The sequence below is a fragment of the Melitaea cinxia genome, chromosome Z (genome assembly GCF_905220565.1).
Source record: "Melitaea cinxia chromosome Z, ilMelCinx1.1, whole genome shotgun sequence".
Classification (NCBI taxonomy): Eukaryota; Metazoa; Arthropoda; class Insecta; order Lepidoptera; family Nymphalidae; genus Melitaea; species Melitaea cinxia.
In genome coordinates, this window is record NC_059424.1 from 9,170,675 (window position 1) to 9,198,008 (window position 27,334).

Here is a 27,334-nt window from a genome sequence, read left to right on the forward strand (position 1 = left end):
TGCTCAAAATGGAGTCCGCTGCGTTCAATACACAAACGTACACGTTTAATACAATTCTTTTAATTTTCTTAATGTATCTTTATCACTTATCACTTCATCAAAAGCGTCCACTATCGCAATGCTTAAATCATCACAGCTTTCATATTGACGTGTATAATTTTTTATTTCCGACCACAAGAAAAAATCCAAGGGCGTTAAGTCCAGACTTCCAGGTGGCCAAGACACAGGCCCTCCTCGACCTATCCATCTATCACTAAACTCATTGTCCAGGTACGCACGCACTACACTCGCGTAATGAGCGGGACGGCCGTCGTCTTGGTAGTACATACCTCTCGAGTAAGCTAACGGCACATCGTCTACTAACTCAGATATTATTCTCCTTAACATCTCTAAGTACGAGTTGCCGGTTAGATGACCTTCAATAAAAATAGGCCCTATTAATTGGTCGTTAATAATACCGGCCTACACGTTCACACTGAAACGAACCTGGTGATGGTTTTCTCGTATCAAGTAGGGGTTAATTAGAGCCGAGTAATGCTCATTGTGCACATTGTATAGTCCCACTTGAGTAAACAGTGACTCGTCCGTCCAGAGTATGTTGTCGTTTGTATTATTTAACAACCACTGGCAAAAGGCGATTCTTGCCGGTGCGTTGTTTATTACGTGAGCCTTACGAAAATGATACGGATGTAATCCTTGTGTACGTAATATCTTCCATACGAAGTTTTGGCTAACATCGAATTCTCTTGCTGCCATCCTTGTCCTCCGCCGGGGATCGCGCTCGAAGTACTCTAGAACATCTTCAAACTCCGGCGAATAATAATTTAAACGTCCTTGACCTTGTTTACACATGTACCGCTATGGTATTACTGACCGACTGAAAGCCAGGGACGCGGGACGCCGACGATTACAGGTGAGCCGTCATTGGTCGACTCCGGCGCAACGCGGTAGCTTTGTTTTTATTGGCTAATACGATTTTGTGACGCAATATTAAAACGTATAGTATTTCTATTTTTAGAATTTACCTACCGTGTAGCGCTACTACTGGTTCTCACTTTTTGTCTGTAAACGATATGAATATCGACTTTGATGAAAAAAAAATTACATATATTTTTAAATTAACGTTATATATAGCTTCTGTTATTGATAAATAATTCAAAATTTTCGTTTCCAAAACGCTTTCAAAATCACCCGGTATACAAGAACCCGACAACAACTGTCGGGGCGCAGTAGCCCGCCAGACACAATACCCGTCTGGTCGGAGGATCCTCCCTTTTCTACACACACACACACACCCTGACAGAGAGGAACGCCTGTACATGGCTACTCCCCTCTGTGTTGCTCTATGTTCATAATCATGTTCCTCTAAATTTATCCCTATATGTACAATATTATTGTCTTCAAAGTTATTAAAAATTATCAGGTTCTTCGATACAATAATTGTGCAAAATACATGCTGCTATACCAATCGATCAATCTCTGTACTCAGTAAAAAATTTAATTTGTCGAAAATGGCTTTTTAATCGTCCAAATGCTTTTTCAGCAGACATTCGTGTAGATGAATGCAAGTAATGAAATTCTTTTTGTTCACTGCACCGCATTATGTTCTTTAATTGGAAAACTAGGTGTGGCTAAAAATTTTTTTTTAGTATAGTGGATTCTACCTTTAAATTTGTTATCTATGGTTGTCCGTCGCGATCGTAGCGATGTGTGAATTGTGATTGAAACATTGAAGAGAAACTGAAGATGTATTTGGTTTTGGTTTTGCTAGTTTTTTAAATTAGTTTTGGAATACCATTTGATTGCAAACAGTTTTAATAAAACGTAATTCTGGTTGGCGTAAAAAGAAAGGTGAGTGAGTTCTCCGATAACATTCAGTTTGCATTGTTTTAGTTGTTGGCGCGTTAACAATCAAAACTTAAAGTGGTATTAATTTCACGTTTTGTAATATATTTAACTACATGTTCAGAAACGTGGTTATGCTCGAAGCATGCCGTCGACGTCGCGGTCGCGGGGCTCAGGGCGCGGGCCTGACAGCGTGCCACGGATTCAAGTCATAGCGCCCATGTCGGAGCGGCAACAATTGGCTCTGGTGATGCAAATCTCATCTCAGGATGCCCCCCCAGGTAAACTACAAAAACATCATTAATAACATTGAACAATATTCAGGTCAAAACTAACTTCCCGCCAAAATTTAATTCAGCCGCTCCGACACCAGATGAAGAACGAAAACGTTCTAGACAGCAGAGAAATGAACGTGGAGAAACGCCTCTACATGTAGCATCCATCAGGGGAGATCATGACCAAGTTAAAAAACTTCTCGACCAGGGTCAAGATCCGAACATTCCTGATTTTGCTGGTATGAATTTATTTGTATTAAAATATAATATAACGATATAAGTCAATCAAAAAGTACCCATGAGTAACTTTAAAAATTAAAGTATTGACAAGCTTAGTACTTGGCCATCTAACAAAAGCATCACCTAATATACCACATTGTAAACATTCTTAAGATTTTGATATTTGTCATATTATTTGTTCTAGGTGTACTAAAATAGGTTATTATTTATTTATTTTTATTACAAATTGTGCTTGTTTTGGTATACTCTAATGATGCATAATAACAGTAATTTCATATAACACTGATAATCTTTGAATTCCTGAAATAATTTAAAAAATAATAATAATTTTATAATATTTTTCTGCTGTGTGGTTACGGCAGTAAAGAATATAGCCACCTCCTCTCTTCCCGTGGATGTCGTAAGGCGACTAATTGATAACACAGTTCCACTACCACCTTGGAACTTAAAAAGCCGAACAATGGCAGGATATCAACCCAACTGCTAGCTTTAAAATCACACGCCGAAGACGAGCTGTAGCGTCTTCAGTGCAACAAAGCCAACCCTGGGCGAAACACATGAGTTAGTCAAAAATGGCGTAAACTTATAACTATGTACAGCAGTGGACTGCGATGGGCTGAAGTGAATATTTTTCTTAGTTCAAATTTTTTATTTAACTTGTTTTTTTTGCTTATATAATCTTAAGATTATAAATATATGAAACAGGTAACTACAATATAAATTAATGTAGTATTTGTTATAATGTTTATGTATAAAAATGCTTTAATTCTTTACTACTACTCTAGATTGCTCATATGTAAAAAATCTACATAATAATAGTTATTTAATGCAATTTTGAATATTGGTTAGTCTTTTTTGTATGTGGAGTGGATCTATTTCACTCAATATAGTCATTTTTTCGATTTCCTCTTCATTATACCCTGTTGATATATTTAAATAATATATTATAACTTAATACTTTATTGGTATAGTGCTTACAGATTACACATTAAACATTTACTTTTTGATAATATTAATTAATTAAAGTCCATATAATTGAGTTGAGTTACGACGATCAGTTAAATTTTATTTTTAACCGACTTCCAAAAAAGAAGAAGGTTCTCAATTCGACTGTATTATTATTATTATTTTTTATGTATGTTACATCAGAACTTTTGACCTGAATGATGTGAATTATATTGGCTATATTTTATTTTTTCATAGGATTACAATAATCCTTTAACAAATATGTCAAACTCATCTTTAACTAAGAAAGTTTATATGTATTTATTTGAATATTTTTAAGAGTATATGTTAATTAGAATAACTAGATTATAAAAAGACAAAGTAATAGTGTAATATAATGTTTTTCAGAAAAAACAAGCAATTTATTTTATAATCAATTCCTCTTTTCTCTAGCCTGAAAAAAAAGAAACCCTAATTTTTTTTCTATCTGTCACCCTAATTTTTTTTAAGGGGGACAGAGATTTTTTCTTTTAATGAATGTTTTGAATATATTAAATTGAAAAAAAAAGAATACTCTACAATCTTTTTATGTTTAGTTATAAGTTAAACTTGACTGATTTTAGGACCTACTTAAAATGTACTCACAGTTTATTTATAAATATTTGTTACACTTAGTTTATAGTTTTCTTTATACTTACAGTAAAACCATCTGCTATAATAATGTACTAAGAAACAAGTTTTAAAATTGTTTTCTTTTCTTTAATGGCAATTATGTTTAAAGCTAAAATTGTTGATATTGTGTTCTTATTGTTTATTTGATATGTGTCATAATTTTTATATTTAATTTGTATCACCAGGTTGGACAGCATTACATGAAGCGTGTAGCTATGGTTGGCTGCAAGTGGTAACTGTGCTTGTTGATGGTGGTGCAAATGTCAATGCGAAAGGCCTGGATGATGATACACCACTGCACGATGCCACAACATCAGGCAACTTACAGATGGTGAAATATCTTATAGAACATGGAGCAGATCCATTTCTTAAGAACTTAAAGGGTAAAACCCCACTTGACTATGCAGCGCCTCATATTTTTGAATATCTACAATCGCTAAAGGGTAAGAATCTTCTCAATTTATGACCATAATAAAAGTAAACAATAATTAAAATTACTACAAGTACATTTTTCCTTAGATAAGCTTATGGTATCATAGTATTTTAACTTTTATAACATCAACACATCTGTTGATATAAGTATTGTTGCGACAATAAATTATAAAATCAGTATCAGTTATCTATATAAGTATTCTTCCCTGAATTTGTTATATTGGTTGGAGGGGAGGATAAAAGAGGTTTTTAAAGAGAGTCTGGGTGAATCTTGGTTCCTTTTTGAGTAATCAGAAATCAAATTCTAATTTAAACAATTATTCAAATTTAAAAGATTCAATGATAAACTTTAAAAAGTCTTAAAGTTACAAAATATATTTGTTATTTCTGGATGGAATGTAGAAAAAATTTCAATTGCTCTAAATGCTATTTTAAGTTTTAGTCAAGCTTACACAATTTTATTAAATTTAAATTAGTTAATCATAACTTTAAAAATAGTTAGATATCCTAAGAGTTACTTAATATAGTAATCTAGTTGAAACTATACTTTTCTGTAAATGAATTTCTCCCAATTTATAAACAGTAAGTTAATTAATATTTTGGACTTTTAAGTTTATATAACATTCTATTGTTTGGACATTTTTGGTAATTGAATTTAAAAAACTAAGTGTTTGCTATGCAGCTAAGTTTATCTTTAAAATTAGTGTTTATATCTCATTAAAATCCATCAGTCCTAATTTTACTTAAATTTTCTGTTGGGTTTCTTAGAAGCCAAGTTTATCTGAGGACAAGGTTCCAGATAAGTTGAATTGAATCTAAATAGAATAAGATGTAATATTCTTTTATGTTTTAATGCTCGCTTCAATTTTAACTATTTTGATAAAGTTTATTTAATTTTGCTGTAAAGTAACAGAAATTAGCTTCTATTTACATTTTGTTTGTGAATCCTTCTTTTCACAATACAATACAATACAAATATACTTTATTGTACAACCAGAAACAATATGTGTAACAAAATATGCAAGAAAAAATAACAAAAAAAGGAGATTTACAAAAGGCAGTCTTATTGCTAAAAAGCAACCTCTTCCAGACAACCTTTAGAAAAAGGACATGAATATGAATAAAGCAGCATAGAGATGTGCTTTAAAATAATATATGTAAACACATACATACACTTAACACACACAAATAGACATACTTGCAGGCATGAAACTACACAAACATACATACACATACATAAATATATATAGTATATATATATATATATATATATATATATATATATATATAACTAATATAACTAATATATATATATATATATATATATATATATATATATATATATATATATAACAGCTTTATATATTATAAAAAACTAAATTAGACTTTAAGTAAAGGTCTTTCAAACGCCTCTTAATGGCTCTAATGACTTAATGATTTCTGAATGAATTCAAATTGTTTTGTGTTGCTGCAATAGACTATTTGTGTATTCTGATTCTTTTTTTACATATGAATTTACTTAGTTTATTATATCTGGCAAAGTATAGAATATAATTAATTCAATAGTATGCCCAAAATATATACATGCTGACCAGTGTGATAAGCAATATATTATTATATTATAATAATAATAATAACAATATAATAATAACAACCATCTATGTAAGAGAGCTGGTGTGGGCTGGATGAGGATTGCGGAAAACCGGGATGTCTGGTGCGAACTTGGGGAGGCTTTTTGGGGACTGACTCTATGTCCAGCAGTGGGTTGCAATAGGCTGAACTGACTGACTGACTGACCAGTGCGTTTTTACACGGGTTAGCTTCAATGTTTACTATAATATATGGAATAATAATTCTGCTCATATGTTTCATAGCATGGTCTTCAAACAAGCAGACAAATATTTTTTGTTTATAATATTAGCTTATCTTTTTACTCATAATAAAAACAAAATGCATATAAAACAACATCATTATGATTTCAGGACAATATAAATTATATTTAGAGTAATTAGTCCACTTCTAAATGTTAGTTCTACATGAAATGTACATCAGATATTTATGAAATGTTAATATACTTAATTCCAGAAACTAATTATGTGTACAAAAACGACATTGTTTTGAATACGTTTTTAAATTTTATAGTACTTATACCCATACCGTTTTTGAGTTTACCATATTGACAGAATGAACATTACATGTTTAACAGTTACAAAACCTGTGAACATTTTGTAATGGAAAATTGTTTCTCTTTTATTTCTTTTTTTTTCTTCAATTTTCCAATGTTTTTTAAAGGCCTGTTCAGACCTAAGCGGTATTCGCTACCGTCTGCGGCAGAGAAAACCCAGTGGGTATGCGGTAATATTACTGTTCAGATCTAAGCGGTATTCGCTACCGTCTGCGGCAGAGAAAACCCAGTGAATATGCGGTAATATTACTGTTCACACGAAAACGGATTTCGCTATCCTTGTGGGTAGAATAACGCGCGGTAGTCGAGTTTCGCTCAGAGAGGTAAGAAATTTGCGCCAGTTAGTCATTTCTGAGTCGCCAAAGAATATACACGTCAGTCACGTTGTAATTTCTGCAGAGCATCTGATTTTAGTGATGGATAGTGATGAAGAGGAAGTTTTACTTTTATTAGCCTTAATTGACTCACCAGTCAAGAAAAGAATTTGGATCCATGACATCAATAGACAACACCGAATTCATGGGGAATTCCACACTTTATATCCAAGATTAAGATTGGATGAAGATCGGTTTTTTAATGCATTCAGAATGACGACTGAGAACTTTGATGAAATATTAAATATAATAAAGGAAAATATCAGCAAATCATTCACTAAATATCGAGAACCCATATGCCCTGAAGAACGCTTAGCAATAACGTTGAGGTAAGGAAAACAAATTTGAATATTAATTGACGAAAATCTTTATTTTAGATAACTAGGAAGGAACTTTGATTTTTTACAATATTAACACAACTTTTATCTTAACCTAAAACCTTCTTATTAGATTTCTGAGTGTTTCTGTTGATCGTAATCTATTTCGTGTTCGTAATCGAGACCTTCTCCAGTCAGTGAAGGTGCTAGAGGTGATAGAGCATTATCTTGAATACAACGCAGAGCAGACTGCAGTTCAGAATCATTAGTAGACTGGGGACTACGAGAATAACATGATTGTTGAGACATACAACGATCATTTTGGCTTGTGTTAGGCTCACTACGAGAATAACATGATTGTTGAGACATACAACGATCATTTTGGCTTGTGTTAGGCTCACTACGAGAATAACATGATTGTTGAGACATACAACGATCATTTTGGCTTGTGTTAGGCTCAGTGGTGTAGTAAGATCGCAGTGTTGTTTCTCGTTGTAGACTACGTTCTTGCTCTTCTTCCAATTCCGCTTCCATCATAACTTGAGCTATTTTCATTTTTGTTATAATTTTACGTCGCTCAGAAAACCTGTCTATTGTTTTTGCATATCCAAGCATAACATGTTCAATCGACGATAATTTATCTGATTTTGTATTCAAGTACGTAATCACTTTATCAACAGGATGTTCGTTAACAGAAGTCCTTTTCCTGGAACCCGAACGTGAAGTATAACGTTCGGATGATGCTACTGAACTTGACCGTTGTGTTGAATTTTCATTATAAGATTCGGGTTCAGTAATATTTTGGGTATCAGATACGCTTTCTTCTTCTCTTGCCACATTAGTATCAGTTGGAGCAAATCCTATGTGATCTTTTAAAAATTCCATTGAAGATGCCCACTGCCATTTGCTGTAACGACTGTAAGATTTAAACGCACTTTGGCCTGTAGTGGTTTTTGTAGTTTTTAAATATTTACCATAAGTGTCCCGTAGATTTTTCCATTTCATTTTGGCTTCATCGCCTGTAAAAAATATAGTTTATTTATAATCTATTCAATTACTTTTATTCATTAGTTATACTTAGACCAGTTTAAAACCCTGAATTTGTTTAGGTTAGTAAGGTGATAAATACTGAGGAATCTTAAAAACCAAATTTTTAATAAAAATGGCTTAGGGCGTGGACCCATGTCTACGGAGCGGCGCCGTTCGCCGTGCAACGGTATGGCATCGCCACCGGCGGACGGCGCGACGCCGTGCCGCACCACGGTACCGCGAACGGTGCGCCGTCCATTGCCCCTCATTCGATCGAATCAACAGCGAAATATCGACTGAAAGGGGCAATGGATGGCGGGTCCACGCCCTTAGACCTTGAGTAAAAAAGCTTATTAAATATTATTTTTTTTGCAGATTTTTAGCAAGTGGAGATTCATTTCGCTGTATTGCAAACAGTTATAGAGTAGGTTGCTCAACTGTCGCAGAAATTGTTGATGAAGTTTGTGATGTTATTTGGACTACATTACAACCCATATACATGAAGCCTCCTACAGAAGAAATGTGGAACTTAACATCTGAAGAGTTTTATAATATGTGGCAATTCCCCAATTGCCTCGGCAGTATTGATGGAAAACATGTCACTATCGTTTGTCCGCCTAATTCAGGCAGCAATTATTTTTGCTACCTCAAAAAATTTTCTGTCGTCCTTATGGCAATAGTAGGACCACACTATAATTTTTTATGTATCGATGTTGGAGGTTTTGGAAAAAATAGCGACGGTGGAATTTTCGAAAACTCTGTCATGGGAAGGAGGTTTAATAATGGGACTATGAATGTTCCAAGGCCTAAACTATTGCCAAGAACTAATGACGTCACACCTCATGTGTTAATAGGAGATGAGGCATTCCGATTGCAAGCACATGTAATGAAACCATTCAATCAAAGAGTTTCTAGGGTTGATAGAAGAAAGGAAGAATACAATAAGCGCCTATGCCGAGCTAGACGCGTTGTTGAAAATGCATTTGGATTACTGGCTCAAAAATGGCGAATATATTTCAAACCCATGCACCTAAAAGTGTCTTCAGCTAAAAAAGTGATAAAAGCAACATGTGTACTCCATAATTATTTACGCTCTAAAACTTGCAATACCCCGTACTTGCAAAATATGTATTTTACTACTCAACAAAATAATGCAATGAACAATGAATATCAAAATTTTGAAACTTTGCAACTTTCAGGCGATAGGGTACGTACACAATTTGTCAACTTCTTTAATGGCGGTAGTCGTATTTAGTACAGAATTGAAAGATAATATAATAATATAATAAAAGATAAAAACTTACCACTTATGTTACATTTTTCTCCTATCTCATCCCATATTTTATTTTTCATAAATATATTTTTATAATCCGTAAGTGACATATCATACAAAACTGGATTGCACTTCACCATCTCAATAAATGAATCGTTATTCGTTCGTTTCGATGACGCCATGTTGCAAACGCGTCCTTTCGCTAAGGAATATCGTGCGTAACTGTTGTCATGTTAACCCCGCTTGCGGAGTGAGGGGCGATATGCATGCCGCTACTCCCGCGCAGTATGTACCTCTACCCACAGCGGCAGCGAATATCGCTCAGGTCGCTCTAGCCGCGGTACTTGATACCAAATCCTGAGCGAAACCCGCGCGGTATGTACCTCTACCCACAGCGGCAGCGAATATCGCTCAGGTCGCTCTAGCCGCGGTACTTAATACTAAATACCTGAGCGAAACCCGCGCGGTATGTACCTCTACCCACAGTGGCAGCGAATATCGCTCAGGTTTGAATAGGCCTTAATACTTATTATCCTGTTCCGAACTAACAAAAATCCAAAAAATCAAATATTAAAATTGGTCCAGCCATTCTTGAGTTATAAATGATGTAATTAACATGACATTGTTTAATATAAATAGATATTTAGACAAGTATTTTAAGTATAAATGGCCTTATTCTCTTCCTAATTGATAAACCAAAATAAAGCGGTAAATTGTTAAATTTGTATTGGTGGCGCTAGGCGCATAAAAATTAAATAAAAAAGGATTAAACATTATTGATGTAGCGTGACATCTGTTGGGTAGTGAAATACCATATTACAGCAATCTTTAGTCCAAGTCTTTTTTAATATAAAATACTAGCTGACCCGACAGACGTTGTCCTGTCTTAACTATGAATATTGAATTCGAATTGGTATATATTATATTCGAAATGGTAACCAATCTTGTGTCAATTCTATGTCAAACCTAATAAGGTTACATTAAAAAAAGTTTATATTGTCCAAAGCTCTAAGGTTAAGTATTCTTAAGTTTTCTAATTTTTCGCGCAATTTTCTTAATTTTTTCTTTCATAAGAACCGTCTGAGAATAACAAACAACAAAAAAAGTTAGTGAAATCGGTCTAGCCGTTCACGCGTGATGGCATGACCAAAGGAAATAGGGTTTCAGCAAAAAAAAAAAAAAAAAAAAAAAAAATATATATATATATATATATATATATATATATATATATATATATAATATATTACATTGCTGTTTTAATTTTTTTAAATGTAAAATTCAAGCTATTTACACATCTTTCTAAAAATGTTGACAACAATTAGACATATGGTGCGTTCCACTAAAGGCCTGCAACGTCATCAACTACGACTGCTGAAGTTTCCGTTCAGCTATCGTAAAAAACGCCGCGGACTTTATAGGCAAATTTTATAATTGGAACGCATAATTGAAAGCTCAGGTGGTCAGCTGTGTGCTCGCAATATGGTGAAAACATGCAGATATGGGGGTTGTGAGTGTTTGGGCATGGATTGGAGTAAAACTTAATTCAACATGGATTCCCGGGTATTTATCGTTGCGTTTTTGCCGAATCGAAAGAGAGATAACATTTACAATTTGACGTTGACCGTTCTTTTTTTTTAATTCGCGCCACGTGAAAGTCAACTCTGGCCCACCTATATTTTGTGGGCGAAGTAGGCGTGATGTAGTCGCGAACAGTGATGTCGAGTGATCGCTCGCAACGACCGTGTGCATTAGGTGGAACGAGAAAGGGCGTTGCGATCGCTCAGTGGAACGCGTCCATTGTGACCGTGTCTGTTATGTAAATGTCATTGGGTACTGTTTGTGGTAGACCATAGACATTTTTTGTCCATTATTGTTAGGTTAGGCTGTTTATTTAGCTATAACTAAATCTTTAAATCCTGCTGTGACCTAATGTTAAGTTTTTAAATTACGTATTATTTAATAATATATGTATATGGCAGACATACACTATATGCATATGCATGCATACATACTATGGTAAATAATAATAGTAATTTTGTGTGGTATCGCCATAATAAAGTTGTTCAATTATCAACTTACTTAAAACAAAAATATCTTGTACTATAAAATAAAAAATTAACTTTCAAAACTTACTAATCACAAAAACTAATAAGGATTTTTTAATATATGTTATTCCAATCGTTCAGCTTGAAATGGAACGTGTAGGGGCGTGTTGCTAATATCATCGCGATGGCCGCTTCGTAACGTCAACGTCGTGATGTTGAAATTTCGAAGTAAAATTTGTAGTTTAACATAAAAATAAACCTTCTCTACGGGCACTGATAATAATTAAAAGTGTCCTGCATCGTGAAATGCAAAGGAGAGCGCTCTCGCACAACAAAGGGGAGTTGATTTTGTTCGATATTTAAATATTCGCATTTAATAATCGCACGCCGCATTTAAATCACGATAGATGCTGGGCCTCTTGTAAAACATTTAATGACCCTTCTGACGACAGATTCACTAGTGTAGAAATTAAACTTAAAACATTTAGTTCTTTGTTTTATTCGAATTATTTCATTGTGTAATGTCATTAGCGTCATTAACAGTGAAATCAAATATTGGGTAATTGCTTTCTGTATTATAATTATGCACATTGCTTAGCAGCTATAGCGATCACATTCAACTATTTTCTTCAAAATATTTATTTGCGACTAAAATAATTTATATACAATTAACTAACAACATTTTTGTACAGATATTTATCGACCTGCTTTAAATAATCGATGGTTTCGGAATATGTCAAGACGAATTGGATTGAACGTCTGTGAAGAAAAATTTAATTTTAGCAATAATTGTAGAACAAAATTACAATAGTACTATTCTAAAAACAGATAACGCGAGAGCTGCCCACACCGGTAGATCGAGGGATGACAGCATCAAAAAAGGCTGCAATGCAAATGCAAACAGCAACTTTAACAAGCGAAGTAACATGGAGAGCCTAGCGCTGGGCGAACATTTTGAGAGCAAGGAAGCCACCTCTCAAGAAAAAGGCAATAATCTTGTAGAAAATAAAGATGGTAAAACATACTCCTTTAGAATCAAAATTTAAGGAAAACTGAATATTACATCTGTTATACCTAAATGTGATAAACTTACATTTAATTACCCGACTTTTATATGGATGGTGTATAAACTATTTGATTATCAAACAGTTGCCAAATTATTGACAGATTACAATACAGTAACTTCCATATTTTTAATTGAGCATGGATAGTGAAATCTTTAATAAAGCTTATGAAATAAAAAACTAATATAAATATGATACATGTTCACTTGATTTGATGATGATGATTTGTTACACATAAAAGTATGTATTTCAATTTTAATAGAAATTAAGAATATGTATTTAAATATTTAATTAATGTCTTAGATAGGTAGGAAAATATTTAATTTTAAAAAAATAAACATGCAATATTTTAGACTTTTTGCATTAGGAATGATTCTCAGAAATAGAATGCCTGAAACTTAAATAATCATTATTTTTCTATATTTTTAACCCTCTAACCATAACGCTGTTGCCATAATATTACGTGTTGTAAGAGTGGTACCTTAGTCGCCACGTTGGAATATTGCGTAAAGGTCCTGTCAATTAAAAAATGTGCAATAATTATGTTAGCTGCTTACTAAATATTAATATGTTTTGTATCAATACTTTATTTTTAACAGTATTAGATATATATTTTAGTTAATGAAATAATTAATGGTTCTTAATTGGTGACACGTCTAAATATCTATCTACTTCGCTGAACCTGTGATTTTACGCAGACTAGTGTTGTACCACATAGGGAACTCTTGATGTTAAATTTGTAAAAAAATATCCTGTTTTTTATAAAACTATCGATATCACAGAATGGATCCTGTTAGGGTCACCAGTTAGGGTGTGTGATTGAAGGAACAGGGTATAAAGTCCCCCTATCCTCTATCGCAAAGGGAGGATTCTCTGACCAGATGCGTGTTGAGTCTTGTTGACTACTGCCTCCGACCATTGTCGTCAGATTAGTGTATATATTTTCAATCTTTGGATAACTTTTAATATCACAATATAGAATATGTCAGTTCTTAGTTTGTATGTTGCGAGATAGATATAGCTACAAAACCAAGCTTGGGCTTATTCAATTATTTTAATATGTCCTCGGGAGCGAATAATGAAGTTTGTGTTGTATGTCGAATAGTACAAATTTTATGAGCATATCATAATCAAAGATATTGCATCAATGTCTTGTTTAGAAAGGAAAGATTCATCTTCAATCTATTATAGATGTAAATCTTGTACCTAACCAATGTTGCATGTTAAATTTCAGTAAAATTTCCAAGTTTAAATTATCATATATATTAATATGCTAGGGTTAAGATGTTTGCAGAAAAAACTTCACAATTACTCCATATAAATTATATCATTTTATAGATAATTGCTTGCTCTACCAGAATCCACAACAAAACAATGTATTATTGCTTTTGTTTTTGTTAATTATATATATATGACAACTTTAATTTGGAAACAATGTCAACATGATTGATGGTCTGTAAAACTTTGTTTAATTTCAAATCATCTCACGTATAAATACTTTTTCTAATTTTGTAAAGTTATAATTATTATAGGGTATAACAAGTAACTTATAATCAATAATAATGCATATAAATAAGTTAAGTGACAATCTTGAAACTATTTTCTAATTTTTTATTATTATCCAAGAAAAGGACTGACAATTATGAAACAAGAGGGTCGAATGAAATAACGATTTCCTTATTTGAGTCATAAGATGTGTGTGTAAAGTATAATATAATGCTTTGTATCATTTTTGATTGTTGTAAGCAAAACAGTCACATGTCACCAAATCTTCTTATCTCAGTATGTACAAAGCATTAGTTAAAATAAAAAAAAATACAGAAATAATAAAATTAAAAAAAATATATTGCATAATTAATTGTATTTGTAAACCTGGACTAGAAGGTATCTCAAAGAGACCTGGTTATCCAACTGATATCTGGATGTTTGCTATATATTCTTTTAGTCAAATTGTTCAACAATGTTTTCCAATTATTTCCAGTGTTATAAGTACAGTCTTGCCCTAAATATTGTTGCGCAGGAAAAAACATTTTTTCTATTGAATGAAACACTTATTACTTTCACAGTGTGTTAGTTTAATATATGATTATAAAACTATTAAAATATATATATATATAAAGCTTATTTGCAGTGGTCTCAATTAGCTTGCAATACAGTCCTTTAAACGTTGAGGCCATCAATAGAAGCATGCACTCTTTCCATGGGAAAATTCTTCACACCTAATCGTATGGATTAGGGACTCCAAACTATCATAACATCTAGAGCAAGCCATACTCTCTAAAACTTATTATAAATCATAATCCAGTAGGTTAAGATCAGGACTAGATGATGATCAGCCTTCAGCTCTGATGAAGTCTAGAACGTTGGTTTCTAAATAAGATAGCGTGGATCGAGCTTTATGACACTCGCTGAAAAGACCATTCTTGATTATTGAACATATATATATATGTTGAATATAGTATTGTTATAGGAAAGGTATCTTAATACATTTGTGCATTGCTCATTCATTGCCAACACCCCACCAAACGATATCCAAAGTCGGATTCCACTGTACTCTTTTGAACAGAGGAGGTTTCATTGTACCTATCAATAGCCTGGTACACAAACATTTGACTAATACCAAGCGTATGGAGAGTTTAAAAATTGTATTTGGCTCCATACCTACTTTGTGTAATACAATCAAAGCGGTTCTCTTTATCACCCCATTCTATTTTAATATTACAAAATATACTGCAATTTATTGGCTCGAAAATGAAAAACAATGAACAATCATATAAAAGTGACACATTCCAAATTCAAATGTAATTTCTTAGTTATTTTTAACTGTAACAGTATTTATGGCCAGACTATGTAAGTGTCGTTTTATTGTATTGAAGCAATAGTAAAAGCAATGCTCATTCCAGATGGAGCTCAGGTGAGTAGTGGAGTAGTGTCATCGACGCAGGACGAAGTTGGCTCAGGATCGAAGAGGTCATACATAGAAGATGGTCAAGAGGCTGAGGCGACAGAGGATGATGTCTCCAAGAAGAAAAAAAGAAAGGAAAATGAGGAAAAGGAGCCAATGGCAAAACCTGCTCCCGTAGCAAGAAGTGGTACTGGACGGTAATTGATTTTATTTTATAACTTAGGTATCTCTCTTGTACTGTATCCAGTAATACCCTGAATATATGTGAGAAGCAAAACTGAGAGCTGACTGTGTGATTCTTTGCATAAACAATAATTTTGCATAAGCAAGTAAGTAAATCTAGAAAATACTTGGTTTTCCTTTAATTCAGGGTATTCTGTGCTTGAGAGGTAAAAGAGAAGTTAAAAAAAAGTATTTATAAGGTGGTTTTGAAAATATTTGAACAGAATCCTAACTGGTAGCAAACCGCCGGGTCCAGCGAGCAAGACTGGTGCAACACCACTGGGCAAAGGTGGATCAGCTCAGACCAAGGGAGTCGGTGGTTCCTCATCAGGGAAGGGTGTACAGGCGCAGGGAAAGGGCAGTGGCGCGACTAAAGCAAATGCACAAAGTACACATCAGGTACTTACTACATGTATTGTTATTTAATAATAATAATAATAAACATTTATTCATACTCACACACATACATCGATATACAGTAAAGACAAAAAAAATATATAGAAATCACAACACAACAATTCTATTACAATATAACTAACTATATAGATACTAGCTGACCTGGCGAACTTCGTATCACCTTATTTTTTTCTGAAATATAATAATAACATAATATATCAAAATAAAATATGGCCTATCTTTTAAGTTGGATCAAACTGCACACGGTGTGCAAATTTGACTAAAGTCGGTTAAGTAGTTTAGGAGTCCATTGAGGACAAACATTGTGACACGAGATTTATATATATTAAGATTATGACAAATAGCTAAATTGGAAACAATGAACACAATATACAACCGAAATAAAAGACAATGAAATTAAAAACAATAATAATAGATTACTACCCACATAAAATCAACAATAACAATTTAAAAAAATACCAAAAAAAAAAAATTAAAAATAAGCAAAATATATATAAAAAAAGAAAGAAAGCTACAAGTCTCTCAAAATAAGAGATACAAGTCTCTCAAATGTTTATTTTAAAGTAGATTCTGAGATTACAGCATTCAGTCATACTAATTCTGCTATTAAATATCATAGAGATAGAATAGTATTCTCTCCTATGAAATAAATACATTTTTGACATTTGGAAAATGTATGCAGGGTAAATCAACAGCGAAGGGTGTTTCGAGTTCGCAGGCAAGTAAACAAGATAGAAAAAGCCCAGTAGCAAGTCCGAAACTGAATCAGGCTAAAGACCATGATGACGGTGAAGAGCAAAAGAGCCTGGAGGCTAACGCGCCTAAAGTACCACCTCTCAAGATTGTCATACCAGGAGGAGCAAGCGGGTCTGGTGGTCGCAATGAACAAGAAGAAGGTGCTGTTTTTTTTATTATTTAAAATTAACAGGGATGTCACATCGTTGGATGTACTGATTCCGAAAATTCCTATAAAAGTTCAACAAATTTAATTAAAGCTAAGGGGCTGATTGTAAACGGAAGGAAATTAAAAAAAAAATTAAATTTAACATCTACAGGCTTAAAATGTCCATGCCTTTTGTCTTTCCAGCAACGTATCACGCTTGCAGATGGTTAATTTTTAGGTTGTCCTCCAAGATGGTCTGTGTGGAGACACCCACCGCTCGGCTTACGAACCTGCCGATTGCGTTGTCACCGTCGTCAGTGTAGTAGATACAGGTGTTTGTGTCTTGTCACCGCTACTACCGCATGAGGCATACTGTCGTGGATTTGCAGCCTCTCGTTTTTTTTTTTTTCTCTTCCTACGTATAGACCAAGTATAGTAGTATATGTCCTGTTAAAGTTTTGGCGTATTGCCGCCCGGTGTATCCATCCATTCTGAGGGAGTGGATGGTGGAATTGGACGAGTACATATTTATGTAACACTCGCAGATGGCATATACAACGTCCATGGGACTCCGGTATGTGCAAGACAACTCATGTGAGATGTTTATTCTCAGATAAGGTTTACAGTACCTCATTTCGAACATATTTTTCCTATCTATATAAGGTAACTTGTGTAGGTTGACATCTCCAGTGAGAACAACTTCGTTAGCACATGAAAGCCGAGCCGCTATTACTATGGCTCCAAAATGGTTCGTGGCTTCTTTAAACCCATTTGTTAAAATGGAGGTCATAGTATGTACCCTAGATCAGATTTTGTCGCCAAAACGGCGGGCTGGTTTCTCTTTAAGATTGTCGTGGTAACTAGTATTTCTAAATTCTCATTGAAGTTCCCGACTATGTGTGTCGCTTTTCCGCACCCACGTACCCCATTTACCCACTCCAGCTTTGGCGATTGTCAGCTCACGAGGCCCGAGTTGACATCAAGATCCCAGATCAAATGGATTTTGCCATCTCAAGCATCCTCTCATCCAGCTTTACTCACGTGCACTTTGCTACTACCAAAACCGGGTCCCTCACTTCAATTATCGCAGTCTACTGCTAGACTCCACAAGTTCGCGCCGAAAATGGCGTAACTCGTGTATGTTGCCCATAGTCACCACGCTGGGCAGGCGGGTTGGTGACCGCAGTACTGGCTTTGTCGCACCAAAGACGCTGCTGCCCGTCTGCGGCCTGTGTATTTCAAAGCCAGCAATTGGATGGTTATCCCGCCATCGGTCGGCTTCTTAAGTTCCAAGATGGTTGTGGAACCTTGTTATCCCTTAGTCGCCTCTTACGACACCCACGTTATTGCGGTACTACCTTTTAAAAGCAGGGCGAGTCCCGGCGACACTAACTCGATCCGAACTCTCCAAGCGACAAAAGCCGATACCTATTTTTCTGAAAGAAGGAGGTACTGTTTACAACTAGCTGACTCAACAGACATTGTTCTGTTTTTTGAGATTGTGGTAGGTAGCAATGTTATTCAGGTTGCCTATAAAAAATAAAAACAAATATTTAAAAATTTGTGGTCATGGTAGTGAAAATCATTATGAGGCCTAAATTTTTGAAGAATTTCGTTTGTTCCCCACATAGTTATGGGCAGGTCTATCCTCCGGTGTCGGCTTTTCGTTGAATTATGGGACACGCTGTTTATCGAATTAATACAGATAAAATAAATATTAAGTTATGATATATGAAGTGTTTTAATCATTAATAGTTGCTTGGCACATTATGCCAAGTCACCTACTCTTGATTTTCACTCGAATTGGCTTAGACAGTTGACTAATTAAATTATTCGTTGAGCTGCGGGCCGCATGCGGACTTACAGAAGATGACAGCTAAATAACACTGCTCTTAAGAAGTGTTGTGTATATGCACGATGTTTAATATAATGTTTGGCCATCCATAGGCTTTAACAAGCCTTGTGATCGCGGGTAGACTGTAGTAGACTGCGGGTGTACTATTACTATAAATGGGTAGTTCAAATATAATAATCGTAACTTTTAGATAAATTGGTCACTTGACTGTTACGTGTAGTTTAGGAAGGTTGCAAGAAACTTTACGGCGCGTTACATGGGAGTGATGGTCAAAAATCTTCAAAATTTTCGTTACGTAATACTTGAATATCATATGCTTGGCGTACGCTTGTTTGCCGACGTAGTTTTATATAAAAATAAAATTGAAAACGTAGGTGGCACTGGTCAAAGGGGAAGCGGTAAGGGTCGAGGAGGAGCTTCAACGTTGCCCTACGTGATACCGTGTACCAGCACTGATACGGGGCAAACATCTGACAGCTCTGACGGCATCTGTGAAGATAAAAGAACTGGAGACACCGGCAAAGTAAGTCAAAAAGACTTAAATTCTTACATATTGACACAACTTATTATTATTTTTTGGAAGTAATATACTAAAAAAGATTTTAATTTAATATTTAAGCAGATGGTGACCAACAGGTTAAATTGTAATTCTCATTCTTACACTCAAGTATTGTAATATTTATCAAGTAATAATTATCCATAAAAGGCAATCTTGACTTTGTGAGATCAAAACTATTAACACTGGTTAAAAAAATTAAAATAAACAATCATATACCTAGTCCAGCCATAAGTTCTGTTATAAATGAAAATGCGTTTTTTTTTTAAATGAAGTAATGTAATATTATTAAAATTTATACCTGCATATTTATTGACGTCTCAGCAAAAAAAAAAAAAAAAAATTCTATTCGAATTGGCCACCTTTAGCTTTTATACAGGCCTTTTATCTGTTTGGCCACGAATCTATGGATTTACGCACTGTTTCCAAGGTAAATTTCGCCACTGCTTGCTCCAAAGATTTTTTAAGAGACTCAATGTCGCCGTGTCGTTTAGAGCAGGCCATGTCCTCTAAAACTGACCATAATTTGAAGTCTAAAGGGTTGAGGTCTGGGTTAGATGAGGGCCAGTTCAACTCTTATAAAGTCGGGAACGTTGGTTTCAAGCCAGGCTTGGGTAGTTCGTGCCTTGTGACCAGGTGCAGAGTCCTGCTGGAAAGTCCACGGTATATTTTTAAAAAGTGTATTGTTGAGAGGTTTCACAACATGATCCAAGACTGTATTTTACTTTGGCTGAAGTTTTCACTCCTTTTTCACAAAAATATAGTTTTGTGACTCCTTGATAAGACACGCCCCACCAAACCATCACTTACGCAGGATGATGACCACGTTGTAGCTTTCCGACAACTTGAGCAGCTTTTTTAGAATTGTGAGCGCTTTATCATTTTGCTTATTGTAGTGATCTTCAATCGTGAAAATTTTTCATCGGTAACGAGGATATTTCTAAACCTTTCACCTGCGTATCGCGACAGAAGGCGTTTGGATTGATCCACTCTCTTTAATTGTAAAGATTGATTTAGGGCATGTCCTGTATATCGGCGATAAGCACCGGTGCGTGACATGAAGATCGGGCTTCAGGTCTTGTTTTATAATACGCGACAGAGTCCTAGCGGGAATCTTCATTTCTCGCGATAAGATTTTTTTGTTTCCTAATGGTGTTTCGACGAATTCGGGCTTTAACAGCATTAACAGCCTTTGTAGTTCTAACAACACGCGGCCGCCCCAATCTTTTCTGGTCTTCGACAGACGAAGTGTTGCTGTATCTGTTGATAGTACGATATACGAACATACGGCTGATACTAAGCTTATGAAGGGTCTGGAATATGATCGTCAACTCCATACTCACTTTGTGCAAGGCTATCACTGCAACCCTATTTTCTTTAACACCCCATTTCATATTGTAATTTGATAAAGAACACAAAAAAATATATGAAATGGTGCAAAATCGAAATAAGTTTTTAAAATAATATACGTGTTCCAATTTCAAAATAATTAAAAAGTTGAAAAAAAGAAAAGTTTTTATGTAACAGTATTTATGGCCAGACTAATTACTTGTTAAATGAATGACTAACAATTATGCACTAATGAATTACTCCTCAGTCTCTGAGATGCTACCTAAACATTTTAATAATATTATTAATATGAATTATTAGATAATATTTAATAATTGAACTCGAAAGTACTGTTCTAATTATGTAAAGTTTGATGTTTTGATGGCTCAGGCTTTCAACATAGAGATCAAAATAAGGTATGGCTCTCGATTTAGCACAATATTTTAAGTACAAATTGACTTTTCTTGCGGAATTACAATAAAATTATAACAAATTAATGTCTGATACCTAACGGGGGAATTCATTGTATTTCCCGTACAAAAGTGTTACAATTTGTATTGACATATTTTTGAAAATAGGTAATAAAATAATAATATAATGACTATGGATTCAAATTTAGAAAAAGAAGTTCAGTAATTGTTCAAACTATGGAGACGCGTATGTAACTTGACTATATGTCATAATATACACGAAGCTTAGTTAGATTTATAGATATTCAATTGAAATGCTTTGATTTAATTATATAAAGAAGATATGCGTTATATTTATAAAATACTGTTTGAAAGTTTAAAAGGCTTTTTAAAGGACCAGTTCAAAAATTATTTTTGCCTCAGATAGTAAGCTATTTATTGAGGAAGGGGAAAGACTATAGAAATAGTGCAAGTTTTCGAGGTTGGAACAGTATCTTTATACGTCTTCACAGGTAGTACGTGTGTAAGTCGCCTGCACAATTATTACCCTTACTTATCCTATATAAATCAGACGAGGTGGAAAACCCAATATTATGCTGATAAATATCTGACTGTCGCACTATAAATGCAAAAATCAATGTTAGCTATTCATTGCGTTCTGAAGTATGTTAGTAACAGCCACGTTTAAAAACTAAGCTGTTCTGATCGTGAAGATTGTTCGTCGCCTTTCCAGTAGAAGTGACTAGCTCCAACAATATTTAACGCTTGTCTTGTAGGCAGGGCAAAGAGTACTTCGCTCCCACAGAACGAATGACGGTGATAAAGATAAAGGGAGGAGTTCTCCGACAGGGGCGGAGAATCGCTCGGGACAGAATCAGGCTTTGAGTTCCAACAAAAGTCCGCCGCCCTCTGTAAGTACTCTTGCCATAATCACGGTAGAGACTTTAGTTGTTGTAAAAAATCTGTCTCGGTGTTCGCTGCTCATTGTTGTTTCGTTGAATTTGATTTTTTCATTTTTCTTACAGGGACACGACGGTGAGCATGCAACGTCTACTTCATCTGGTTCGGGTGGGAGATCTGAATCAGGTGAAGTGACTTTTAACAAGAGAAACCAGATGTGTTTCATCAACTGTGATAAAAACATTATATCTACTCTTGTATAATTATCTAACAAAATAATTAAAAGTTTTTACATGTATTATAATAAAATTAGCAGTAGATATAAAATTAAATACAAAGTTTTTTTAAATAAATAATTTTATTGTGTTTTTGTTATAATAATTTATTACAAAGTTTTGATTTCTCTGCATGCTGTCTCTATAACATTGGAGCATAATGGTAAGAGAAAATCATGAATTAATATAAAACCTATAAGAAAAGCTAATAATATATATTTCGAACAGCTCCAGGACCATCTGTAGAGTTACACCCGAGGAAGCGTAAGATAAAGTCCTCCAAGGAGAGCCACTCGCGGGAATCGAAGAATGAACAAGTGCCCGATAGCACTACCCACAGTATCACCCACTCTAACCCCTATCAGATGTACATACACATACGGAAGCAGGTAAATTATTTGTGTAATGTGTGTGTGTAGCCCAGTTATGTTCATTTATCAATCATAATTTCTCTTCTAACCAAAAAATTCATGAAATGATCGAATGTAGTATAGCATACACAATTCCACGCGGACATGATTTGTACCAAAATTATCTGTAAATATTTAGTTTTTAAGTTGTGAATTGTTAATATGTATAACATGCAGCACCACGTGATTAATACTCTTATGTTTAGATCTAAAATATAATATGTTGCCACACGTAAACCCTGAATGTCTAAAAAACTTAAATTTAACTTTGTTATTCAGTAATATTGTATGTTGTAATTGTTTTTCAGATTGAGCGACGTCAGAAAAGCTTGTTTCCAGTAAAACCCAAACCGCCGAAAGATTTTAATAAATATCTTATGAATCGCTGCACATATACGCTCCAGAATAATGTCAACCCTGAACCACAAGTAGAAATACCAATTAATTTGCCATCACAAATGGTGAATGAGTTTTTGGCTCAAGAAAAAGAAAGGTAATAGAAATATGAATGTATAATAATTTAAATATCATTATTATATTAAATGCATTACTAAGAGTGGAGAAGGTAATATTAATTTATCATATTTTTTAAACAAATATCTTATTGCAGGACCCGTTTACGAATTCAACATTTAGTTGAAAAAGAGAAGCTTGTTTTGGCCGTTGAGCAAGAAATACTGAGAGTACACGGGCGTGCCGAACGTGCTGTAGCTAACCAAGTAATTTGTTGTATCATATTAATATTGTAAACATAGTTACAATATAGATTTTCTCCATCAATTTTCGTTATAATTTAAAATAGCATGCTATGTAGATTATGAAGTTGCATTGACATATTTTTTTAAATGGTAAAATAGTGTTAAATTGATCATATTAGGTACCAGATATTATCACATTTTCATTAGTACTAGTCTTACAATATTTTTTCTTTTCTCAGGCTCTTCCATTTTCGGTGTGTACCATACTTCGAGATAAAGAAGTGTACAACATTCTGGCTCCAGATCAAGAAGAAAAACGTAACGCTCAGCGTTCCCGGTGTAATGGACGACAGATCAACTCGTGGCTGCAAGAGGTCGATGATAAGTGGGAAAAGATAAAGGTAAAATTAGCATTCGATTTTGTGCTCTAGATAAACATATGCTCCAATAAATACGTATTTATGTTAAATTTATTTGCCATTACATTAAGTACATGGATGTATCCATGAAGTGTAAATATTTTGCTTATAGTATTGCTTTAATCAAAATATTATTAACATTTTAATCTCTTATCACAAATTAAAAAAAAATATATTTGTGTCTCAGGTTGAACCATATAGTAATCCCCCAAGCATGATAAAATTTATTTAAGAAAAAAAAATCTAACTTTGTGTAATAGTCTGTGTAATGCTTTAACCTTATTATACCCCCTGTTGGTTTCTTAGACCGACGACATACATTTGTCTTTTTTTTTTTAACTGATAATGTTAGCAATGTGGATTTCTTGGTAGCTTCATGATTCATGCGTACAGCGTAACTCCAAATAAGTGAAGCGCAACCGGTCGTACGTTTAACACATATCTGTATGCACGATAACTATCGATCTCTCAGACAAACGCGTGTATACGTGTCACAGAATTAGATAATCAAATTTTTGAACACTATATTGCCTTCTTTTTATGACTCGATATTTTCGTAAATAATAATAATGTTATATCACATAAAAAATGGATGAAGAACGCATTAGAAGAGCAATTGTCTATGCCGACTGATAAGGAAAATAACTTCAAAATATGTCTTTTTTATTATTGGCTTTCTAAAAAAATCGTAAGAATCGTTACAATTACATCAGAGGTAAAAAAAAAAATTAGAAACATGCTATTATGACATGTTCTCCATACCATGTTGTTATCTGAAGTAATTTAAATAGTTTTTTTTTTTTTTAATCTCAGTTGTATATAAATATTCTTTAAAATTTTATGAGACTAGTTTTAAACAAAAAGAAATATATTTTCGTTGAAATTTTTGTAGTTACTAAGATTTATGTATTTTTTTACAAGGTTGCAATGAGAGACTGTTAGTTGGTAATAAAAGTAAATACTTTCTGCAAGCCTTTGTTTAATATACCTATACGCATTCCTATCTATATCGACACTTAGTTTAATGATGATGATTCATTTAAAAAAATGTTTTAAAACTGCTGTACTACCTACTATCGATTCCACAGACATTGCGCGGATAGAAAAAGGGTTAAGAAAAACTACCAAATATTTAATATTAATAATCTCCTAAATATAATTGTAGGAAGGAATGCTTCGGCGTCAACATACTGAGGCAGAAACGTTGCATGCTGTACAAATGATGGGATGGGAATGGAAGCTAAAAGAACATGGCTTGTGCGATTACAAGACCACGCCAAAGATCGACCCCACTCACGTTCCACAAATACACGTGTCAAATTTTGACTTGCCCGCTTGAATTTTAAGTTCATATTGCCTGTGTTTATGTAAGGCTAGCACAATTCGTGTGCCGGCATAACTCTTTAAGTTTTGTCATTCGAACGATCTCTTAGCACTTATTATAACATCGATTGGTAATACGACTCAAGCGGAGCTACAAAATTGGATTATATTTCTAAATTTTTCGACCGTCGTCGAACCTTTCTAAGGACTCTCTTATTACCCCGTTATTTGGTTCCAGTTGACTCTATACTCCCAAACTTTTACCAACTAATTAAAACAAGGAGAATCAACTGTCACCAAAACATGGTTAAATTTTACCTTTAATTTCCATTTATTGATCTGACGAAAATGCAGATAATTTTTTGTACCATTGGTAATCTTCTGATGTCACAATCACATTAATAATAAGTAAAGGTACTTTTGATTTAAAAAATTTGTATATGTATATATTGACTGTACTTTTATTCTCATTTAAAATATTTAGAATAAAATGCTTTATTAATTAAAGTATTAGGTACTTGTGGATTATTTTTAATGTCCTTTTAAGTGTTATATTAACTTTTTATTTTATAGTTGTATTATAAATCAGAATATTGTTTAAGATGACGATTTCAAATAATAATGTTTATGTGAATAATTTTTTAAACAATCATGTTGTAAGACTAAATTAGTTTTATAATTTTAAGTACCATAATTTTACTCTTCGAATTACTTACGAAATGTAAATTTGTTTATAGAATGAAATTATAGATCTCAACTACTTTTATGAAGTATTTATTTTTTTCCCTAATTCCTCATTAAAAAAAAGGAAAAAGAATTAACATCGAGGGTAGACTCAAAAAGTATGGCTGTACAATTTAACAGGTCAAGCTGGCTAAAAAAGTCAGCTAAGCTAATTAGGTAGTTAACCTATCGACATACCAAATTTAACTGGTTAACTTAATTAGATCAGGTAAGTAATTAGCCAACAGCTAAACGGCTACTTGTTGTTTTAGCTAGTCACTGATTTAATCCTCACAAACAAGTTTAAAAAATAATATCAAGGTTTTTTTCTTGTTTGAAGAAACAATAGTCGTGAAAATATTTTATTAGTAATACAAAAAATTGCTTTGTACTTCTTCTTCTTTTAAATTCTAGCTTCCTCTAGGATTTACCAATATCCGAGTAATTGAATTTGTTCTGTTATTTTGAAATTGACTCTACTTAATGTGCTGGTTTTTTGAGATTACAAAATTATGTCAGAGAAAGAATAATTTAAAATCTGTTGATCCACCTAAAACAAGACACAAACAAATATATACCAACATATATGGGTTAGTATAAGACAAACAATTTTACAGCCTAATATTATTTAGTGAGATAAATGAACATAGAATATCTACAAATGGAGTATGTATATATGACAGAACAGATTTAAGGTCAATAAGGCGTGGTATATCAGAGGGGAGATAATCGTAAAGGGAAGACAGATTCCTTGGACAGGTAAAGAAAATGTGATCAGGAGAGCCCTCGTCCAGTCCACACTCACAAAGTGAACTGTCTTTCACTCTAATTTTATACAGGAAAACAGGAGTACAAGAATGGCCGAGTCTGAGACGACAGATTGTGGAGCAAACTGGTTTGTTTGCTTTTCTATATTTGAAAAACCAAGGTTTGCTAGGTACTAATTGCTGTATATCTGCATAATGCTTATCCTTGTTTCTGCTAGAATGGATCCAAAGCTTATTCCATCCTGATGTTAAGTGAGCCGTGGCTAGTGGCATGAGGTCCTGACAGTGAACCCTAAATTGGCTAAGACCTTCGGACACAGTAGCCGCCTTAGCATGGGAATCTACACTTTCATTTCCTGTAATGCCACAGTGGCTTGGTATCCAAGCAATAGCAACCTGAATATTCTTAGAATGACAAGAAAAAAGAATTTGTTTAATTTTGAAAATAAGAGAATTTGGATTTTGACCTAAATTGGTTAGACTGGATGGCTTCCAAAGAGCTTCTAGAATCTGAAAATATAATTGATTTATTAAGATTATGTGATT

General features: G+C 33.8%; 2 protein-coding genes across 3 annotated transcripts; one reads left to right on the top strand and one right to left on the bottom strand.

Moving 5' to 3' along the window:
• The first annotated feature begins 1,680 nt into the window (after positions 1-1,680).
• On the top strand, positions 1,681-25,767 carry LOC123668934 (ankyrin repeat domain-containing protein 11-like). The gene is made up of 16 exons (XM_045602624.1): positions 1,681-1,851; positions 1,970-2,126; positions 2,204-2,359; positions 4,163-4,420; positions 12,461-12,646; positions 15,600-15,798; positions 16,063-16,222; positions 16,923-17,136; positions 19,353-19,501; positions 22,050-22,184; positions 22,299-22,359; positions 22,677-22,837; positions 23,167-23,351; positions 23,469-23,577; positions 23,796-23,957; positions 25,141-25,767. The coding sequence occupies exons 2-16, from the start codon at positions 1,991-1,993 to the stop codon at positions 25,312-25,314; spliced, it is 2,445 nt and encodes an 814-aa protein (XP_045458580.1). The 5' UTR covers positions 1,681-1,851; positions 1,970-1,990; the 3' UTR covers positions 25,315-25,767.
• On the bottom strand, positions 7,318-9,834 carry LOC123668935. Of its 2 annotated transcripts, XM_045602627.1 has the most exons (3): positions 9,619-9,834; positions 7,726-8,304; positions 7,318-7,665 (listed from the first exon to the last, which is right to left on the bottom strand). In XM_045602627.1, exons 1-3 carry the CDS (start codon positions 9,767-9,769, stop codon positions 7,415-7,417), a joined length of 981 nt encoding a protein of 326 aa, XP_045458583.1. In that variant the 5' UTR covers positions 9,770-9,834; the 3' UTR covers positions 7,318-7,414. The 2 variants fall into 2 exon arrangements, with proteins under 2 accessions (XP_045458583.1, XP_045458581.1); XM_045602625.1 differs by having other exon boundaries at positions 7,318-8,304; positions 9,619-9,830.
• Positions 25,768-27,334: the final 1,567 nt, after the last annotated feature.

What these genes read in the sequence shown, in the direction of transcription:
- LOC123668934 (XM_045602624.1), top strand. Translation starts at nt 1,991, where the DNA reads ATGCCGTCGACGTCGCGGTCGCGGGGCTCAGGGCGCGGGCCTGACAGC. An exon ending in ACAAAAGTCCGCCGCCCTCT is followed by an intron (nt 22,185 to 22,298) that starts GTAAGTACTCTT and finishes TTTTTCTTACAG; the next exon opens with GGACACGACGGTGAGCATGC. An exon ending in TTGGCTCAAGAAAAAGAAAG is followed by an intron (nt 23,352 to 23,468) that starts GTAATAGAAATA and finishes ATCTTATTGCAG; the next exon opens with GACCCGTTTACGAATTCAAC.
- LOC123668935 (XM_045602625.1), bottom strand. Translation starts at nt 9,769, where the DNA reads ATGGCGTCATCGAAACGAACGAATAACGATTCATTTATTGAGATGGTG. An exon ending in AGAAAAATGTAACATAAGTG is followed by an intron (nt 8,305 to 9,618) that starts GTAAGTTTTTAT and finishes TATTTTTTACAG; the next exon opens with GCGATGAAGCCAAAATGAAA.